The sequence below is a fragment of the Ahaetulla prasina genome, chromosome 1 (assembly GCF_028640845.1).
Source record: "Ahaetulla prasina isolate Xishuangbanna chromosome 1, ASM2864084v1, whole genome shotgun sequence".
NCBI lineage: Eukaryota > Metazoa > Chordata > Lepidosauria > Squamata > Colubridae > Ahaetulla > Ahaetulla prasina.
In genome coordinates, this window is record NC_080539.1 from 142,768,181 (window position 1) to 142,788,484 (window position 20,304).

The 20,304-nt window shown below is 36.0% G+C and overlaps 2 protein-coding genes across 5 annotated transcripts in view; one reads left to right on the forward strand and one right to left on the reverse strand.

Moving 5' to 3' along the window:
* ANGPT2 (angiopoietin 2) overlaps window positions 1-20,304 on the forward strand; it is a 92,259-nt gene that overhangs the window by 46,743 nt on the left and 25,212 nt on the right. For both annotated transcript variants that reach the window (XM_058177189.1, XM_058177182.1), the window contains exon 2: window positions 17,470-17,625. In XM_058177189.1, coding sequence (XP_058033172.1) covers window positions 17,470-17,625 — 156 coding nt within the window. The remainder of the gene's footprint in view (window positions 1-17,469; window positions 17,626-20,304) is intronic.
* MCPH1 (microcephalin 1) overlaps window positions 1-20,304 on the reverse strand; it is a 116,045-nt gene that overhangs the window by 41,658 nt on the left and 54,083 nt on the right. The window lies entirely within an intron of this gene.

The window sequence follows — 20,304 nt, forward strand, 5'->3', positions numbered from 1 at the left end:
AAAGCTCAGCTTTTCTTCTAAAGGAACAGAATAGAACAGAATAGAATAGAATAGAATAGAATAGAATAGAATAGAATAGAATAGAATAGAATAGAATAGAATAGAATAGAGTAGAGGAGAATAGAATAGAATTTTTTATTGGCCAAGTGTGATTGGACACACAAGGAATTTGTCTTGGTGCATATGCTCTCAGTGTATATGAAAGAAAAGATACCTTCATCAAGAATCATAAGATACATAAAAGAAAAGTTACCTTCATCAAGGTACAACACTTACAACACTTAATGATAGTCATAGGGTACAAATAAGCAATTAGGAAACAGTATCTATATAAATCGTAAGGATACAAGCAACAAAGTTACAGTCATACAGTCATAAGTGGAAGGAGATGGGTGATGGGAACAATGAGAAGATTAATAGAAGATTAAAAGGAGCTAGGAAGTAGGCAAGAACCTGGAAAGCCACTGCAAATCAAAGCAGGCATTACTGTGCTTAATGAATCATTGGTCTACCTTACCCAGTACATTCATCTGGGTTCAGAACAGCATACATTTTTTCTACAAGATGAGAAGATTTAAATGTTGCTTTTCCTTTTCAAAAATATGAATAAATAACCAGGAACGATGTGTTTCTCTTCTAATAACAAAATGATTTTATCAGGATTTCAGAGGGATAGCTATGTTTGCCTGCTGTAGCAAAAAGGCCATTCTTCTGACACTCTAAAAGCATATGTGCTATGCCAGCAACTCCATGGATTCTGCCTACTTGCCTGGAAAAGTAGAACAATATTTCTAATTGTCTTTTAGAGGCTAAGGAAATTCTAGCTTTTTCCAAAGGTATCTATCAATTTATGTAAAAATATAAAATTTATATAAAATAAAGCTATTTTAGCTTTGGTGATTTAACTAATATGTTTTATAGTTATAGTACATTTTATAGTACAGATATTAAAATATCGTAAAACTGCTCAGAGCCCATTACGACTGAAGTGGTGAATGAACGAATGAATCTCTCTCTCTCTCATTGGTATTAAAGAGCAATAGTAATTAGTAGTCAGAAGTAAATGAAACAGTATTATTAATAAACATTTTGCCATGTAGTAGGATTTGTTAAATTTAATTTAATGGAATAGACAGAAATGTTAAATAAAGTGTTCAGTATGTGGGTTTTTTTCTAAAGAAAAGGTATAGATAGAATATTTATTTTTTATTTAAAACACTGGCCCATTACCAAAAGTTATTTTCGAATATGCTTATTTTTTCCCTGTGGTTTGTAAATTGATATAAATCAAGCAAAGGAAAAAACCCCAAACCTTTCAAATCCTTTAATATTGTAATTAATATGTATATACATATGATAGTTATTAGAGCTGTTACTGTAATGCTTAACAGAAACTCTAGATCTTTTTGTGTGGAGCTCTATGCTGAAATTGAAAGCAACCCAGACTGACTTATTTTATTCAAACGTATCATTACCTGATGAAATTACAAGAAGAGATGAGGGAAACACTGGGAATGGAAGATATTAGCCAGGAGTGAATTGGCATTGGTGTATCTGAATGATGAAGCAACCATGCAGTTAGTCTAAATAGAGGTGGATGTAGGGAGGCCCCGTTTGATTCTTTTCTACTACTAATCTATGGTAAAATTTAGTTCTCATGATATTAATATGTCTTGTCTCGATAGCAGTATGTTTTACTCTTTGGCTAATAAAATAAAACATCAAAAGAATCTTTTGAAGATGTAGATTAGCCAATACAAAACCAATAGCAAATACTTAGCACTCTCTTAAGAGTGGGATGATCAGATATATTTACCTATGCATTTCATATTAATGAAACATGATATGCTAACTCAGCTATTTACCGTATGTATAAATAGCTTATAACTAAAGATTGCATGATAGGCATGAATGAAGATTTATCTAGTTTTCAGTCTTAATTCTTTGGGCAGTAATTCTTTGAACTTATTTCAATACATCAGCCTCTGTCTTTACAACAATGAACAAGCAGCTTTATTCAAAGCATTATTTGTCTCCTGCTAGATCTGGATGTGGTGTTTATATTCTGAAGTAAACCAAATGAGTCTAATGATTCTTTTATTAGCCTGTACAAATAGTTGATGGACTAAATTCAAGACACAAACCAAAAAGAAGGACAGATGCATTTAATGTGAGCAAGTTGCTCCAAATTTCTCTAGCATAAAAGCCTCCTTCATATTTGAAAACAAATGTCTATCCTTAGCAGAAACCAATGTACATAGAGATATTTTTCATTAGCTCATGTGGAACTTTGTCATGCTATTACAAATAGTTTTAACCGTTTGAAACAGGAGCTTAGCAGCTTCTGATATGTTTTCATGGGCTGCAAGCTGGGATATTCTTTCAAAATACATTATTTCTGAAATCAATTTCCTTCAAAGTACTATTTTATTTTTGCTGGCTATGGCATTTAGCAGAAGGGCTACTCTTTAGAAATTATAACACAAGCAGTGAGCTTGCAAAATTAAAAATACTAGTTTTAATTGCTATGTAGAAATAAAGAAACAATTCAGTTGCTTTCAACACTAGAATGTTAGGCTTGTCAGTTTGAGACCTGAAGGATATAAATGTTCTCTGAAGGCAACATATAACCCCAAATACCTACATATATGAGGGCTAGTTCTTCCAATTAGACATTAGAGCTTGTATACAAAGCATGAGCTAAAAGCTACTCCGAGGATACATGATTGTAAGATTTTTGGTCAGTTTCTACTGAGCTGCAACCACCTGTATTCCCACAAAGCTACTCCAAAGGTCAGGGAATTGCCTAGTAAATATATCTGACAGATTATATGTTGGAATACTATAATGTTGTAAATAATATAATATTCTGCAACAATCCAAGAGAACAAACTGCCAATTCAAAAATGCAATCCAAATCCTTACGCCAAACTATATTTAAAAGGAATTAAGAGGACTTATATTGAATTACTATAACACAGTTTTCATGATAGAATGAATGTACTGAGATAAATTTATTGCAGATTTCTAAAATGCTTGAATTATGGGATTGGGATTCTTTTTTTCTTTTTTCCAGTTTCATACAATTATTATTTGCACTGAATTCTCTTTTCTTGACTTTTTTTTAAACTAAACCAAAAAAATATATGCTGAGACAAAAGAGAGAAATTTCCATTAAATTAAAAGACTGACAAAAAACTAAAGGAGGTCTGTACAAGTCATGATTCTCTGTGAAGACAGGGACCAGGTGCTACAAACACAGTCTGCCCCCTAAAATGCATCAGTCTACTTAGCCATATGCAAATAAGTTTTATGGTTAAATAAACAAATTAGAAACAGTCTTTGATTTGTTTCCTCTCAATCCAAGATGTAAACGAGGTCAGAAGGTATGAACTATCAGGCAGACTGGGCTCTGACTGAATGTAGAATTAAAGCCAATGGTACAACAAATACAATAAAGAACACATTCCTCTTTATTTTGAACTCTACCCCAGCATGACAACTTGGTAGTGTAAATGAAGAGAAAGCAAAAGATATAATGGAAAGTAGGCAAGCAAGAGATCAAGAGAAAAAGACCAGTGAAGAGGCATGGGAAAACTGAAATAAGTGAAGGATGGTGGATGGGAAAACAACCTGTAGGGTTGAGAAGAAGAAGAGACTGTCATGGGAGGCAGCAAGAAAAGAATATAAAGAATACCCCTGACTTGGGGTAAGGAGAGTTGAGAAAGGAAGGAACGATCAACTGGACTCCATTGTACAGAGGGGGCATTTCTAGCACTTGCACTTCACTGGAAGAGACCCTTGAAGAGAGAAGGAGGAGATCAGGTGAGGCTTCTCCCAAAAGCCTGCACAGCCTGGCAGGGCTGCTTGCCTCCTTGAAGAGCAGAATATAAATATAAATAAAATATCCATATACCACCTTGCTGCACATTTTGTCTTTGTTTGCCTAGGCTTCCTCCTGAGAATGCTATGGAGCATGGGCTTTCTTTTTCCATTTTTAAATCAAATATTGCCATTTTTCTTGGTAATATTTTATTTTTTATTTGTAAAGCACCTTTGGATGACTAAATATGAAATAGGCTTAAATCCTTTTAAATATTGGAACTGTGCAGGAGACTAATATAAATAAAAAGAGCAGTTTTATGGACACTGAAATCTGTCTTGAATCTAAGCAACATTTTAGAAACAGCCCAGAAATTGTACATGGAAGGCATAGAATAGAATAGAATAGAATAGAATAGAATAGAATAGAATAGAATAGAATAGAATAGAATAGAATTTTATTGGCCAAGTGTGATTGGACACACAATGAATTTGTCTTGGTGCATATGCTCTCAGTGTACATAAAAGAAAAGATACGTTCATCAAGGTACAACATTTACAAAACAGTTGATGGTCAATATATCAATATAAATCATAAGGATTGCCAGCAACAAGTTATAGTCATACAGTCATAAGTGGAAAGAGATTGGTGATGGGAACTATGAGACGATTAATAGTAGTGCAGATTCAGTAAATAGTCTGACAGTGTTGATGGAATTATTTGTTTAGCAGAGTGATGGCCTTCGGGAAAAAAATGTTCTTGTGTCTAGTTGTTCTGGTGTGCAGTGCTCTATAGCGTCGTTTTGAGGGTAGGAGTTGAAACAGTTTATGTTCAGGATGCGAGGGGTCTGTAAATATTTTCACGGCCCTCTTCTTGATTCGTGCAGTATACAGGTCCTCAAAGCTCAAAGGCATTAAAGACATTTCAAACCACTAAATAGGAAACATCTATGCAGATTGTAAAAGCTGATAACTATGCAAGAAGAAGCAATTGACATAACTTTAAAGCGTATCAAAATATAGACTTAGGACTATTAACATATGGGTTTTTATTCTTGTTTGAGTTTTGATGGTCTAGCACCTTGATGGCGAACCTATGGCACGTGTGCCACAAGTGGCATGCGTAGCCATATCAGTGGGCACACGAGCTCAGCTCCGGTGCACACGCGCACACTGGCCAGCTGATTTTCGGGCCTTCTGGACCCACCAGAAGTAGGGAAACAGACTGTTTCCTACCTCCAGAGAGCCTGGGAAGGCCCATTTTTCTCTCTTACCTGGCTCCAGAGCCTCTCTAGGAGTCTGGGGGGAGTGGGAAAACTGCCTTTCCCACCCCTCCCCAGGCCAGAACTGGCCCGTTTATCAACTTCCGGGTGGACAGGAAGTGACATTTTTTGCTATCCCCAGCCTCCCCAGAGCCTCTCTAGGAGTCTGGAGGCTGGGGACAGCAAAAAACGTCACTTCCTGTCTACCCAGAAGTTGGTAAACGGGCCATTTCTGACCTCCGGAGGGCCTGGGGTGGGAAAGGCAGTTTTCCCAGTCCCCCAGACTTCTAGAGAGGCTCTGGAGCCAGGTAAGAGAGAAAAACGGGCCTTCCCAGTTTTACTGGGCCATCGCATGTCGGGGGAGGGGAAGAGTTGTGTGCGCATGCGCGGGGGTGGGGTGCATAGAATTATGGATGTGGGCACGCACACGTGTGACCTCCCGCCCCGCCCCGCCCCCCTTTTTGCCACGCAATGGCAAAAAGGTTAGCCATCAATAGTCTATCAGCCTTCAATCCTTTATAAGGTAGGTAAAATGAGGACCCAGATTGTTGGGGGGGCAATAAGTTGACTTTGTATATAAATATACAAATAGGATGAGACTATTGCCTTACACAATGTAAGCCGCTCTGAGTCTTCGGAGAAGGGCGGGATATAAATGTAAAAAAAAAAAAAAATTCATTCAAGCCATTTTATTCAGTCCTTTATTGTTATTGAATTAGCTCATTCATTTTACTTGTGAAAAACAACAACCATCATCTATTTGATTAAATATTCAGTATGTTTAGTTGTATATATTCCAGGGGTGAAATGCTCCTGGTTCGGACAGGATCTGCTGATCCGGTAACGATGGCGGTGGGTGGTTCAGAGAACTGGTAGCAAAAATCCCAGGCCCCCCACCCATGCCCACCCAATGCCCGCTTCCCTGCTTGCTGCTTTTTTAAAAAAATGCTTTTAAAAGGTAAAAAAGATGCTCTGACAATCACAGATGAGCCACGCAATCATCGGAGCCTTTTTTTTTACTTTTAAAAGCATTTTTTTACAACCTATTTGGCCAAATAAATTGTAAAAAAATGCTTTTAAAAGTAAAAAAAAAAAAAGATCGCGCACCACAGCTGATCACCCTCCCACGTGTTGTTCTACTTACCCCATGTTTCTTTTTGGCATGCACTGCGCACGCACCTTGCATTTGGTGCATGGTGTGCACCGTGCATGCATGTGCATGCACAGCTAGCGAACTGGTAGTAAACGGATTCAGATTTCACCAGATTTCACTAGCCTTGTGGTGCAACCAAAACAATCTGGAACTGAACACACTCAAAACCGTAGAAATGGTGGTAGACTTTAGGAAAAACCCTTCCATACTTCCACCTCTCACAATACTTGACAACACAGTATCAACAGTAGAAACCTTCAAATTTCTGGGTTCTATCATATCGCAAGATCTCAAATGGACAGCTAACATCAAAAACATCATTAAAAAAGGACAACAAAGAATGTTCTTTCTGCGCCAACTCAGTAAGCTCAAACTGCCCAAGGAGCTGCTGATCCAATTCTACAGAGGAATTATTGAGTCTGTCATTTGCACCTCTATAACTGTCTGGTTCGGTTCTGCAACCCAACAAGAAAAACACAGACTTCAGAGGATAATTAGAACTGCAGAAAAAATAATTGCTACCAACTTGCCTTCCATTGAGGACCTGTATACTGCACGAATCAAGAAGAGGGCCGTGAAAATATTTGCAGATCCTCGCATCCTGGACATAAACTGTTTCAACTCCTACCCTCAAACGACGCTATAGAGCACTGCACACCAGAACAACTAGACACAAGAACAGTTTTTCCAAGGCCATCACTCTGCTAAACAAATAATTCCCTCAACACTGTCAGACTATTTACTGAATCTGCACTACTATTAATCGTTTCATAGTTCCCATCACCAATCTCTTTCCACTTATGACTGTATGACTATAACTTGTTGCTGGCAATCCTTATGATTTATATTGATATATTGATCATCAATTGTGTTGTAAATGTTGTACCTTGATGAACGTATCTTTTCTTTTATGTACACTGAGAGCATGTGCACCAAGACAAATTCCTTGTGTGTCCAATCACACTTGGCCAATAAAATTCTATTCTATTCTATATTCTGCACACTAATGCAGTATAGACAGTCCTTGCTTATTGACTGCCTGTTAAGCGATTGTTCATAGTTACAATGGAACTGAAAAAATACTCTTAGGCCAATCGTCGCACTTACGACTGTCGCAATGTCCCTGAAGTCATGTGATCAACATTGTGTGCTTCAGTCAGCTTCTGACAAGCAGATTCAATAGAGAAGCTGGCAGTAAAATCACAAGTCATGGTCACTTACAGTGAAATATGTCACTATTGAACAGGTGTCTATTTTATGTGTGTGTATCAGGGGTGAAATCTACTTACTTTCCCTACTGGTTCAGAAGTGTGTGCTCTGTGCATGTGTGTTCCATGCGCGTGTGCTTGCTTCGCTTGCGTGCATCATTGCACACTTGGACCCTCTGTGCATGCACAAAGCCTTCTGTGCATGTGCAGAGGGTAAAAAACATGTTATTTCCTGATTAAAAACAGGAAGTAACGACGTCTGGGCAGATTGGCAGTCTTGTGCTACCGCTGCTTACTGGTTCTCCGAACCACGCGCCACCACTGCTACCGGAACAGCCAAATCGGTCCGAACCGGTAGCATTTCATCCCTGGTGTTTATGTGTGTGTGTAAAAGTTAATCAAATAACTAACTAATACTTCAAAGACAAAGATTGTAGCCCCAATAACTCTTTATGTGAAACAGGAAAGAAGGATCTTTGTATGATAGGGACCACCACAGAATTGGCTTTTCCTGTTAAAAATGCATTCTGCCAAAAATATACAACATGCCTACTACCAAATCCAAGAATCATTGTTACATGTTGTAAAGAGAAAGCTGTGCTGCTAATGATTTATAATACTGGAGATAGTATAATTGTACAAACATTTGCTAATGAAATCCAATTCTCATTTAAGGAAAGGTCATTTAGCTTTCAATACATGGCATGTAAAAAAAAATGCAGTGAAGATGACATACTATCTGTTAGGAACTGCTTGAATCTCACAGTATTTTGTTGAAGGGAGAATATAAATGAAACATTCTAAATGTGTGGAATGCTGTGAAAATAGTGTAAGATGATTTACTCTATGGGTCTTGCATTAGAAGGCATTTTCTTTCCAGTTCTTTCTGCCCTATACAATCTGAGTGGGTAAAAGCTGTCAGCAGAATTGAATTGGGAAGGGTGGGGGGGTCCTTTTTCTTTTCCGGGGGTTGTGGAAAATCTGCTCTAGAGTGCTGGTTAATCCTCTGGCAGAAAATGGATTGGGAAGCCATTGCCTGCTGCAGAAAAAAAATAGGGAATCATGTTATCACTTGTGCAATACTGGATTCTGAACCATAAGGGAGCCTTCCTGTATAAAATTGCTTTCTATTAAAATCTATGGAGGCTACATTATTAAACTATTTCCCATGGGCTGTTGAAATAATTTTGGCTTGGTGCTCAATGTAATTTTTGCTTTAACTCTGCTCATCTTTTTATTTATTTCCTTTTATTTCAAATACTGATTCCAATTGATGTTATTGCCCTTTCTGCATGATCTTTCTTTTGATTTCAGAGTTCACCTCTAGAAAGATATAACAAATCTGTTAATTCTGAAGAAATGTACAGCTGGTGGGGAGTTCAGTAAAATACAAGTGGTTTATTAAATTTGTTGGATACTAGCTTGGTTCAGTTACTTTCTCAGTTTTGGAAAGGCTGAGATTAGTGTTCAGTTTATAGCAATTTCTCTTTTTTTTTTAACAGTTGCTGGAAATTATGATCCTGATAACCAAGAAAATTAGAGAATGATCATAGTTCCAAACTTAACCAGTGAAAGCAATGACACTGTTCTCATCCCTTGGAAAAAAAACACCCAGCAGTGCAATAATGGCAGTGCATATACACTTTCTCAGTATAGCAGGGATAAAGTATGAAAAATGGACAGAAGTTACATTGATCATAATAGATTATTGTAAATATTGGTGAAGAAGAAGGTTCATACTGGATCAAAACAAAAACCCATTTAATCCATCCCTATTCTTATTTAGTTGTCTAGCATCTTTTAGGAAATACACATATTTTTAAAGATCTTTAAGACCTTTAAACAGTTTTGTATTCTGACATTTATTGCATTTTGATTGTAAACTGCCCAGTGGCACTTGTTGAAAGTGACTGTGTTGAAAGACAAGTAAAAACAGAACAAACAGACATATATCTAAGTATAAAAGCTTAAGAAACTCTAATGATAGCTTTTGATCTGCATTGAAGTTAATTGTTTTGAGTGCAACCACCATTTTCTGATTCAGGCAAATATTGCTAGTGGCATTACAAAACCTAATAATTTTGGATTCTCCCAGTATCCTTATCCGTAAGGGCCAGGATGGAGCTGTACCAATTATCTAGAATCAGGAAAACCCAGGTTAATTTTTAAAAAGTGAGTGAGAAATAAGTTGCTATGTTTGACTTCAAAGGCAGTAACATTCCTTTTCATTGCGCACACAAATGGTTTTCATTAAATGTGATTTCTTATCCTGCAATATTGGTTCCCACCTCTACTTTCAGGAGGGTTTATGTGCTAGGCTTCTTGTTCTGACCATTCTCTAATCTCTCTCAATTTAGCTGGGCTTCATTTAACCACTTTCACCTTAAAAAAAAAAAGATTTGTTGACAGGAAAAAGAGATAAGAGAAGCAAGCTTAGCTGGAGGTCTGGACTGACAGAACTGCTCACAGCAGGCCGTATATAAAACTAATACTGTAGGCTTCCCAAGCATTCCCATCTGCATTCTCAAGAGGATTGTTTTTTCTTGACAAACAACAGAAATCTACGGGGACTTCCTGCCTGAAATATAAAAGGCTGCAAACCACTTTTGACTCTTTTCCAGACTCTAATTATGTACTTAGTATAATGCCTTTTCATTTTCCTGCATATTCAAAATATTTAAACCCTTTTTACTGGAATCATGTTTTAAAAGAAGTTATAGACAGGAATAAATTCTAACAGTCAAAGAGCATAAAACAAAAGTGGGAATATAATATTAGTTTTCCTAATCAAAGTGGTATAATCCTTTGAAAGTTAGTTTTATATAGAAGAGAATCTGCATGAATACTGTTGAATTTTGTAATTGTTGTATGTTACATTGATTTTTTTTTAATCCAGTGTTCAGTCACTGGGAAAAAATAATGTAAGGCACAATGACGTTCACAAATTCTGTGCCCTAGCTTAAATTAATTTTAACTCAATGATGTGTCCTGTTCTTCTGAAACAGCATAGCTAAGGGGACCACAAACTTTTCCTTATGACTGAAATCAAATGCAGACCTTTCATAATTTAGAAATACATATTGATCTTCAATGATTAGAAAATAATCAAGAGGATATATTGAAGAAAGTTGCCAAGAAAATATATTGAGGATAATTATTATTGTGGTGCCACCTGAATCTCTTTTTTCATAGCAACTTTTTGTTTGCTGTGGCTGCAGTTAGAAAAGTTATTTCTAAAATGTGGAGTTTCCATTTAAAGCAGGTAACTCAAAAATACTGAAGCAAGAACTTTTGACAGCCTAAGAATAGGTTGAGATAAAGTGGTTGATATATTACTTCTGTCAGAGTAGTGCAGACATGCTGGAATTAGTGCCATAGAACAAGTGAGAAAGATAGAAATAGCCACGTTCTAAATCTATGGGCATCTGACACAGTTTCTCCCGTCTTCTCCTTTATTTGACAATCTCTCACAATAGAAGCTGATTCACTTTTCATATCTGAAATTCATATCCCATCTCAAAACTTCTCTAGTCAATACATTTCTTCAAGGCAGATTGCATGCTAAGATTCTGGTTTTCAGAAAGACCTGTTACCCATGTGAATTTATTCAGGATGGTAATGCTTTCCAGTCCCCTTTCCAGGGCCACTACTGGCTAATTCCCACAATATTAGAAGCTTACAAAAGGAGCCCAGATCATACGTTTTCCTTTGGAAGGTTAACAGCAGTATAAAATAACAAAATGTCACATGCAAACTAAGAAACTGCTACTGCTCTGTAAGAATCTCAGAAGGTAAATTAGGCTGAGAGATCAGGTTACCCAGAGACTTTGCAGGTAACTGGGGATTAGAATGTAGATTTTCTTATTCCTAATCCAACACATTAATTGCTCTACCCGATGGGACATTGGGAATGTTGCACTTAATTTGTCAGTTGTAAGATGACTGTTCCAGTTCTTAACTGGACAAGAGGGCATGTGGAAAACAATCATGCTACTTCTGGAGTGAGACCAAGGAACAGGCTCACAAATCAGAAAGCATGGGAGAGGGTATGGGTAGGGACAGATGAGGGAAAATGGGAAAAGGATGGTAAAAGCTCTCCATTCTATAAACTTTCCTAATTTTGACTTCTGATTCTGTTGCATATGTTTACATTTACAGCTTCTCTCTCTGGGATTTGAATTTTTAAAAAATAAAAATAAAATAAAAATAAACATTGAAAGAAGACCAACAAATTTCAAATTCTAGCCAGAAGGCATTGCAAATATTAATGACTCCTTGCTGACTTTACCATGATAATATAATCCTGTTAAGGGTTTGTATATTCTGACTTGAAGATGTGATCGACACCAGGCTGGAAGTGTGGGAACTCTCAGGTTTTCCTCATCTGTAGGATAGCGGAGTCCAATAAAAACATTTATTGAGGAGTAAGAAGCCTCTATTTGTTAGAGAAAGGTGACAGATGTCAAGGGCCTCCATTTCTAATTGGATCTTTATGAAAATCATAACCTGAATATGAAAGATCTTTTGTTCTCTTTTGTACCACAATCACATATAGTTTTTGTGAGCCTACAGGGAGCAGCACCAATTCATAAAACTACTAAATTATACAAGTGTCCTTATTTAAAGCGCATTAATTATAGGCTATCACTACAAATAGCCAAACATCCCAATGTCAGAACAAGTTCCAAATAGTTCGCTGGCTTTGCTAGGAACACCATGACCAACAAATAACTTGGCAAATGAAAGCTAAAAAAAAGAGGGGAAGGACAACCAAATATAGATGCATGGGAGATTATGACATGTTCACAGAAGAGCAAAACTGTGAGCATCCATCAGCTTGGGGCTAGACAGTTCTAATTGAAGAGAATCATCTGGAAAAATGGTACAATTCCTTTTAAAATGATTATTTCTGAGAAACATACACCATTTTAGCAGACTAACAGCCGTTCTTACTCTGAAATAAGTCTTGTTATAATACTACAGATGCACAATCTTGCTTAAAAATGTAATTCCCAGTGTGAGATTTTAACTTTTGGTAGTTAACTTTTTGTTATCTATTGGGCACCTAACATCCAGCTTTGCATGAGACAAAAAGAAGGCAGCAAGAGAATGCTTTGAGTTAGTATTATGCTTTTTTTTCCTTTCCAAAAATGAAAACAGACCAAAACCTCAAGGGATTGTAAATCAGTGACAGAACATTTTTTCATATTCTTATTTTTTAAATCAAGATTTTATAAGGCAGGCAACTTTTTTATATCCAGTAAATCAATGCTCAGCTTACTGTATCAAACCTATTGCTATACGTACACTCTCACAATATACAACTCAACATAATAATATAAAGAACAGTATTAACACATTCATATTTTTGCTATAATCTTTGTTCAAGTGCTCTAAAAGTTTATCCAAGGAGAGACCAAAACACATGCTCTAGTTCTTTTAAAAAAGCTTTTTTAACTTCTTAGATAAACCTGATTGGCAAGGTACTAGTACCAATCCAAAGTTCTTGTCATGCTGCATGTATGGATTGGAGGGGTTTGAAATGGCTAATGATGCAGCTGCGGTCTGGCTTCTGGTCCGTGGTCGTGCTTCATCATTGGTGTGGGTTTGAGTCTGCTTTCTGCATGGATGTATGGTGGTGACATGCCGTGTAGCACTTGTGAGTGTAGGTCTTGCATCATTCTTTATGTTAGGGACTCGTTTGTCGATAAGGGCGGGTTTCCAAATGGCTGGTAGGCAGGAGGTATCTTCTCGTTTATTCATGCTGTGTGGGCGTTTTTCTATCTCAGTGGCTTCTCTGATTATTCTGTTGTTAAAGTGTTCAGTTTTGGCGATAGTTCTGGTATTTTTAAAGTCAATTTTATGTCCTGTGGCTTTAAGGTGTTGGACCAGGGAAGAAGTTGGTTCCTCTTTTCTGACCAAGTTGCTTACAAAAGTGAGCAAAACTTGCTCCTAGAAGCACGAAGCTGTAAACACCAGCCTGAAGATGACGAATGAGACTTCGTCGAAACGTCGCCAAGACACTTCCAATTTTACGCGGGAGAAGACCCGAATAACCAAAGACCTACATACAGGCACCCGCGAAAATCTCAGAAAACAAATATATATATATATAGTATAAAATTCTTAGACTTCTGAAGCAAGTCTATTTATTTAGCTAAATAATTTATCTAGTTGCCCATATTACAACAGAGAGGACTAAAATTGACAAAACACAATATAATAATGATATTAGTTTGTAACATATGCCCAGGCCTAAAAATTAAAATATTGATTCTCACAAATCCAGCAACAAATCTACCAATAGACCTGACCATGCTGTCACTATCAGCAGTGGCCGTTCAAAATGAAAAAATTCATTGCACCTGGAGTCTGCATTCACAGGTAGTCCTTGCTTTAACAACCATTCATTTAGTAATTGTCTGAAGTTCTGAAAAAAGTGACTTATGACCAGTCCTCCAACTTATGATCATAGCGCTATCTCTGTGGTCCCATGATCGGGACTGCTTAGTAGCTATCATGCATTTATGGTGATAGCAGCATCCCATAGTCATGTGATTGCCATTTGCCATTTTCTCAGTTGGCTTCTGACAAGCAAAAACAATGGAGAAGCTATAGAATAGGGCTGTGAAACTCGCGGCCCGCAGCCTGGATGCATCACGCGCTGCTACGCCCAGTTAACAATGGGGAAAAAAGTTCCGATATGTCATGTGATGTTGTTGTGACGACACGCGTTTGACACCCCTGCTATAGGTCGCAAGTCACAGTCATGTGACATTTTGCTCAATACCCATGGTGATTCACTTAATGATCACAACCAGAACTGCTGATATGTCACATTGTCATGTGATGTTTCGCTTAAAGACCACTTCATTCAGTGGTCCCAATTAGTGTTATTAAGTGGGGACTAGCTGTATTTATTTTTCACCTGGGCAAGTTTACATTTGATGAAGTTTACATTTACACAACTCTCTACTATTACTAATCCAAAAGAAACTTTAGTCAAGTACATCAGCAATTAGCAAATACTGAGTTCAAACATGCTTGGGATAGACATATGTTTATTGTCCAACAAAAATTAACAATAACAACAACAAAAGCAAAAAAAAAAAAAAACTAACTCAAATGGCAGACTTGATGGACCACTAGGTCTTTTTCTGCCATCTATTTTCAATATTTTAATGTTTCTTTTTCTTTTAGCGTATCTCCCTATTTCTTGTCATATATTCAGGTTTATGGAGAATCCTTTTACATTCATTCAATCTCCATATAGTCTCTATGGAAAAGCACACACATGTTGTTTGAATACATGTACATACCTTTCCAAATTTGCTATCCAAGACAAACAGGAACCCTAATTCTTCAAAGTAGATTTCTTAGTCTTGGCCCTGGGCTGGAGATTGAACAACTGATTTCATGTGAAGGAGTGAAATTTCAAACATGACTTTGAAAAGCCATATGACAGCAGGAGATCTACTGTTCAAAGAAAATGCAAGCTTTCCAATTTCAAACTCTTTGGATTTTCTCTAGTTCATTGCCTGCAGGCCACAACCTATTTTCGGTGTTACTCTATATTAGTGTTCTGGCTAGATATTTCTTCTACAAAATGATTTGCATCATGTATTGTAACATTTACATATGTTCTTCATAAAGGGTAGCATTTAGCAGGCAAAAATGGAGAGTTCCATATATTGTTTTTACAGCCAAGAACAAAAGTGCCTGGCAACATTAATAAAAGGAACACTAAGTCTTGTTAAGGAGAAGGTTTAGTTATTTTGCACTGAAGTGGAATTATAAATCACATAGATGAAGAATAAGTAAAAATATCTGGGAAAACACAGCCAATTTGCCAGTCTAGCATTTGATTTTTCTTCTGTGAAATAGATGTACACAAGATTCAGGAACAATCTTATTTTAAAGAGGAACTGGCAAATCTTTTCTTTTCAAATGATGGATGAATGTCATTGAGACTGCTGCTCAAGGAATGGTATTGCATTTAAATAAAAAGTTTATTTTTATATATTTAATAATTATATGTGCTCTTTTCCCACAACATTTAAATCTTAGGCAGAAAATACCTTCCTGAGTCAGAGTTACATTTTACAAACACACACATATAACCTTTGAAAATGAGTGGGGAGGAGGATGCTATTGTAAGAGGATACAGGATAAGATGTTAAGTTTGGGAGAAGCAGGTTGGGGTTGGCGGTTAACATAAAACATGTTTTAAGCTTAGTGGACACCTTTTAAATTAAATAAAATGCACTGCATTTTTGGCATTGTCATTGATGTGATTGTTGTGGGACTAATCTGTAGGCCACAGACTACACATTGTTCACTTCTTAAATTAAGAATAAATGTCTCACTAACATTCTTCCAAAGAGAAACAATCAGTTCAGACAGTTTGAATTTATTCTGTCAGGCAAAGTCCAAAGGAAGAATTGATGAATCGACAATGGTGATGAAAGTAAGTAATACCAAACAATGGAATTAATATTGAATTTCTTCAAGCAGATTCTAGATAACATTAGTTAGGGCCTTGGTTTCAACAATGCAAGAAAATTCCTAGCCCCTTAAAGACCCTGGGTTTTGGAAAACTCAGACTCAGATACTGCACCTCACAATATAGATTTGGGCTTATCAATCATTCTTTCACATGCCAAACCAATCTGGAAGATGAGTTGACTCAACTTCCAGACAACTCTACTTGGACGACTGAGAATCTTTATTAAAAATTATTGACTTTAGAGACTTAATACATCTGGAGGGCAATAAATTAGGAAGGCTGATTTGAGGAAATAAAATTAGGTAATGTTCTATATTGGGAGAATATAGTATGCAATAGTACTCATAAAGTAGTATGAGTTGAATATTGTATGGGAAGAAAAAAAAGAAGGGACATGATAAAAAAAAATCAAGAATTATTTCCTATTGCGAATTAGATTTTAACTACTTTTTTAGTTGAAGGGAATTTAATGATGAAAGGTGATAAGACACCCAACAATTGAAATGCTGACTGAGGACAATAAAGTTTTAAGGCCTGTATTAGAAATAAGAAAAAGGGACTGTGAGAAAGTTAATTTTCAAAGAATTTGGGATCTATAAGAAAACACCCCACCAAGCAATTTTTAATATAAACAGCGCCTTTTAAAAAAAACATTAAATCTTGGAATATGACGTTGGCCACACATGCTGAAACATTTATGAGAACGTGACCCAAGAAAATTTTGAAACAGTTGTTATTTTGGCATTCCTTGAAGAAAGATATTGTTTCACACTCTTTTTAAGTTTTGTTTGTCTGAAAGCTGAGCAACAATGTACAAATAACATACCAGACTTCTTGTCTAATCTCAGCAACATAGGTTTGAGATATTCTTACATATTTGAACTTCTTATTCAGGAAGATGACTAAACTGTTGAGCCTTTGTCTAAACTATTCTCATCTTAAACAAAATGTGCAATGATCCAATGCCACCAGAGGTGACAATAGTGGGAAGCATCCGTGTAGACAAGTTTGAATAACTACTCAACTTGAATAACCACTCAAGGTTCTTATGTGCAATAGCATATCCAGAGAGACCTAGAATCATATACTCTCCAACATTACATGGACAAAAAAAGGGGACACACTTGTATCACAATGTTGAGTCACATCTTACTTCATAACTAAACTCTCTTCATCATCTACTTTAATTCCTTTAAATTAAAACAATGTCTGCATTGTTCTTAAGCAAGAAATGATGATAATTTCCTTAAAAGACCAAAAATAATAATTAATGTGCAATAGACTTCATTACATTAGAGCCAACAGTATTTTATTTTAATTTTATCTCTTCTCTTTTTTATATTGGCTACTGGAAAACAAGATGTACTAGATTTGGCTCAGGAAAACTAAGGATGAAAGTCAGTCAGTGTGGCTTACAAAGGACTTCCCCATTTTGTTTTACCTAAAAACAAAAACCAAAAAAGTCAAAACTGTGTCTGGCCTGTAAAGTAACAAATCTTCTCTTTCTTCTGTATGCAGATTGAGAATTATATCCAAGATAATATGAAAAAAGAAATGGTTGAGATTCAGCAGAATGTGGTTCAGAATCAGACAGCAGTGATGATTGAATTAGGCACAAACCTATTAAATCAAACAGCAGAACAGACCCGCAAACTAACAGATGTCGAAGCACATGTAAGTAACAAGAGCACTATGTTTTGCCGGCTAGCGTAATATTTTTGCCCTGAAAAAGCATTTAATCTGCAGTTTCACGAGAAACATTTGGCTAATACAAAGGAAAATGCTCAACCTTGGAAAAATAAAACTAATGTATTTGAGAAGACTGTAATTAAATAATCTTTTTCAAAATGCATCCGTGAGGAAAATGACCACCTCTCTTCTTGTTTTGTATACATTCCAGCTTTGGAAATATTAGACTGAGCATCTGCTCAGTGATGCATGGACAAACCATATTTTTTCTTTCCATATAATTTTATATACATATAGAATGCATGTAATAGTATACTAATACTATATTACTAAACTTGGTACAAATGTCCTTCTTTCTAAAATCACTCATTCCCTTGTTAAGAGAGACCAGCCTCAACTGGGTTCATATGAACATATGCTGAAATCTCGTCTTGATGTATTTGCAATTGAGTTGGACAGAGAAAAGAATCTTATGTGAGAAAGACTTGGCAGTGTATGGGCCTTAGAAAATTAGGGATTGTCTTTGATAGCTGCAGCATTAGAAGTGGTTGAATTATGAGCAAAGAAACCTGGAAGAGAGCAAGAAGGACCTAACTTAGTATCGAGCAATGTCTAATAAAGGCATTGTACATTATTGGAAAATATGACTGTATTCTATTAACATCAGTGCAGATTTTGAGATTTTAGCCCTGGAAAATGTCTCTCTGCTTATAAAGCACTTTTGAAAATGTTTCTTTAGGTTTTAGTCTCATTTTTCTTAACACAGAAAGGAACAGAAATCGAAACCGAAGAGATATTGACTGGAACCCAGATCCAAATCCAGATTTTTAAAAATCTGCTACAGCCCATCAAACAATGCAGAAGCAAGTATTAGAGGAGTGCAAATTATGTGCCTTTATGTAAGACATAGTATGTGAGGAAATTGGATAAGCATTGGTATTTCAACAATTATGACTTAGCTGAAGGATAAATGAAAAGAATAAACTGAGTGGGAGAAAGGTTAGGGGATAACAGGAAGTTCCAAGGAAAAATAAATGGTCACATTTTTTCAAGTTGATGTCCAAATCCCAAATCAATTGTGGTTCCTTAAAATTCCCATACTCAAACTTGTTCTTTCTCTCTCTCTTCGTATCCCTTCATTAGAGATCTCAAGTCAAATTTCATCCAAAACTGTGGTTATTATGGAATAACCACAAATGATTGCATTTACAGAACAAACAATATAGAATTCTTGAAATAATAAATTCATTTGAAACTTCTTACATACCTCACGATAAATGAAAAATGTTCGCAAAGTATTTGGATCCAGCTACAACTGTTCCTGCAACATTTATGTTGAACAGTGAACCAAACTGTTTTGCTGACTGTTTTAAATGAGCAATCTTTTGAATGCTTTGGAAATTTTTGTATAATTTACAAAGAATAGAATAGAATAGAATTCTTTATTGGCCAAGTGTGATTGGACACAGAAGGAATTTGTCTTGGTGCATAGGCTTTCTGAGTACATAAAAAAAAATACATTGATCAAGAATCATAAGGTACAACACTTAATGATAGTCATAGGGAAACTAAGCATAGAACACAAACCATTCTAAACATGATGCAAAAGGAAATGAAAATTAAACTACAGATGGGTTTTTCAAATGTTTATAGATTCTTCTACAGACCAATTTCTCCATGAAAACAGAAGATTCCCATTAACTAAATCAATTTTGAACATGATTTAATAAACATAGTAAGTTGGTTAACAAACCAGGAGTCTTCAAACCTGTTTGTTAAAAAAATAAATTTTCCAGAATCTCAAAAGGCAAAACTCTAGTGATAAAAAATTGGCTGCACTGGAGTGATTTTATAAGTTACTTCAATATCCTTTTGACATAACTTGATAGTTCAGAAACTTCAATAAATAAAGACCAATTTTTAAAGTGTTTCATTAGCTGTCTGTTTCCTTCTAAGGACAATGTAGGCTATTGATTCTTGCTAAATGGCCTGGGCCACAAATACTTGAAAAATTACTTCCTCCAGTATCTTGGCCTCGGTATAAGATCTTTAAAAAAAAAAGACTCTCCATATCAATCTCCTCATCCTTTAAGATCTCTTAGTGGAATTTTTGGAAAGAAGATGCTCTTTCTCTCATTGGAGAGAGTGTGTTTCACACATTTATGAAATGCCCTCACCAGAGATGACTGCCGGATACTATACTATCTAACAATTAAGTGCATTACACGATTTACTAAGGTAAAGCTACTACTAGCTTTACATTAAAAGTTTAGACTATTTTTTCCTTACATTTGTCTTATCCCATATAACACCCAGAATCTGATTCCAAAACAGGCAATCCTAAGAATCTTTAAAATAAATAAATAACTCTTTGCCAACAATTTGGAAATACACTTAAGTGTGAAATCATGTCCTGAATGATTGTTCAACATGAAGGATGTGAGTAATAAATTCATCCTGCCAACTGAAGCCAAATCTTGATGAATTAAAACTTTAAAAAAATACACAGTGAGAAACACAATAAGGACCTGCAGAACATGTAGCAGAATAGAACGGAAAACAAAGCTCCACATGACAGTTCTGTTTCCTCATTCTTAAAAACAGATGTCATTCTTGAGACTTAAAAAAGAGGTAAGAAGTAGTCATTAAAGTAGCATATTAAAA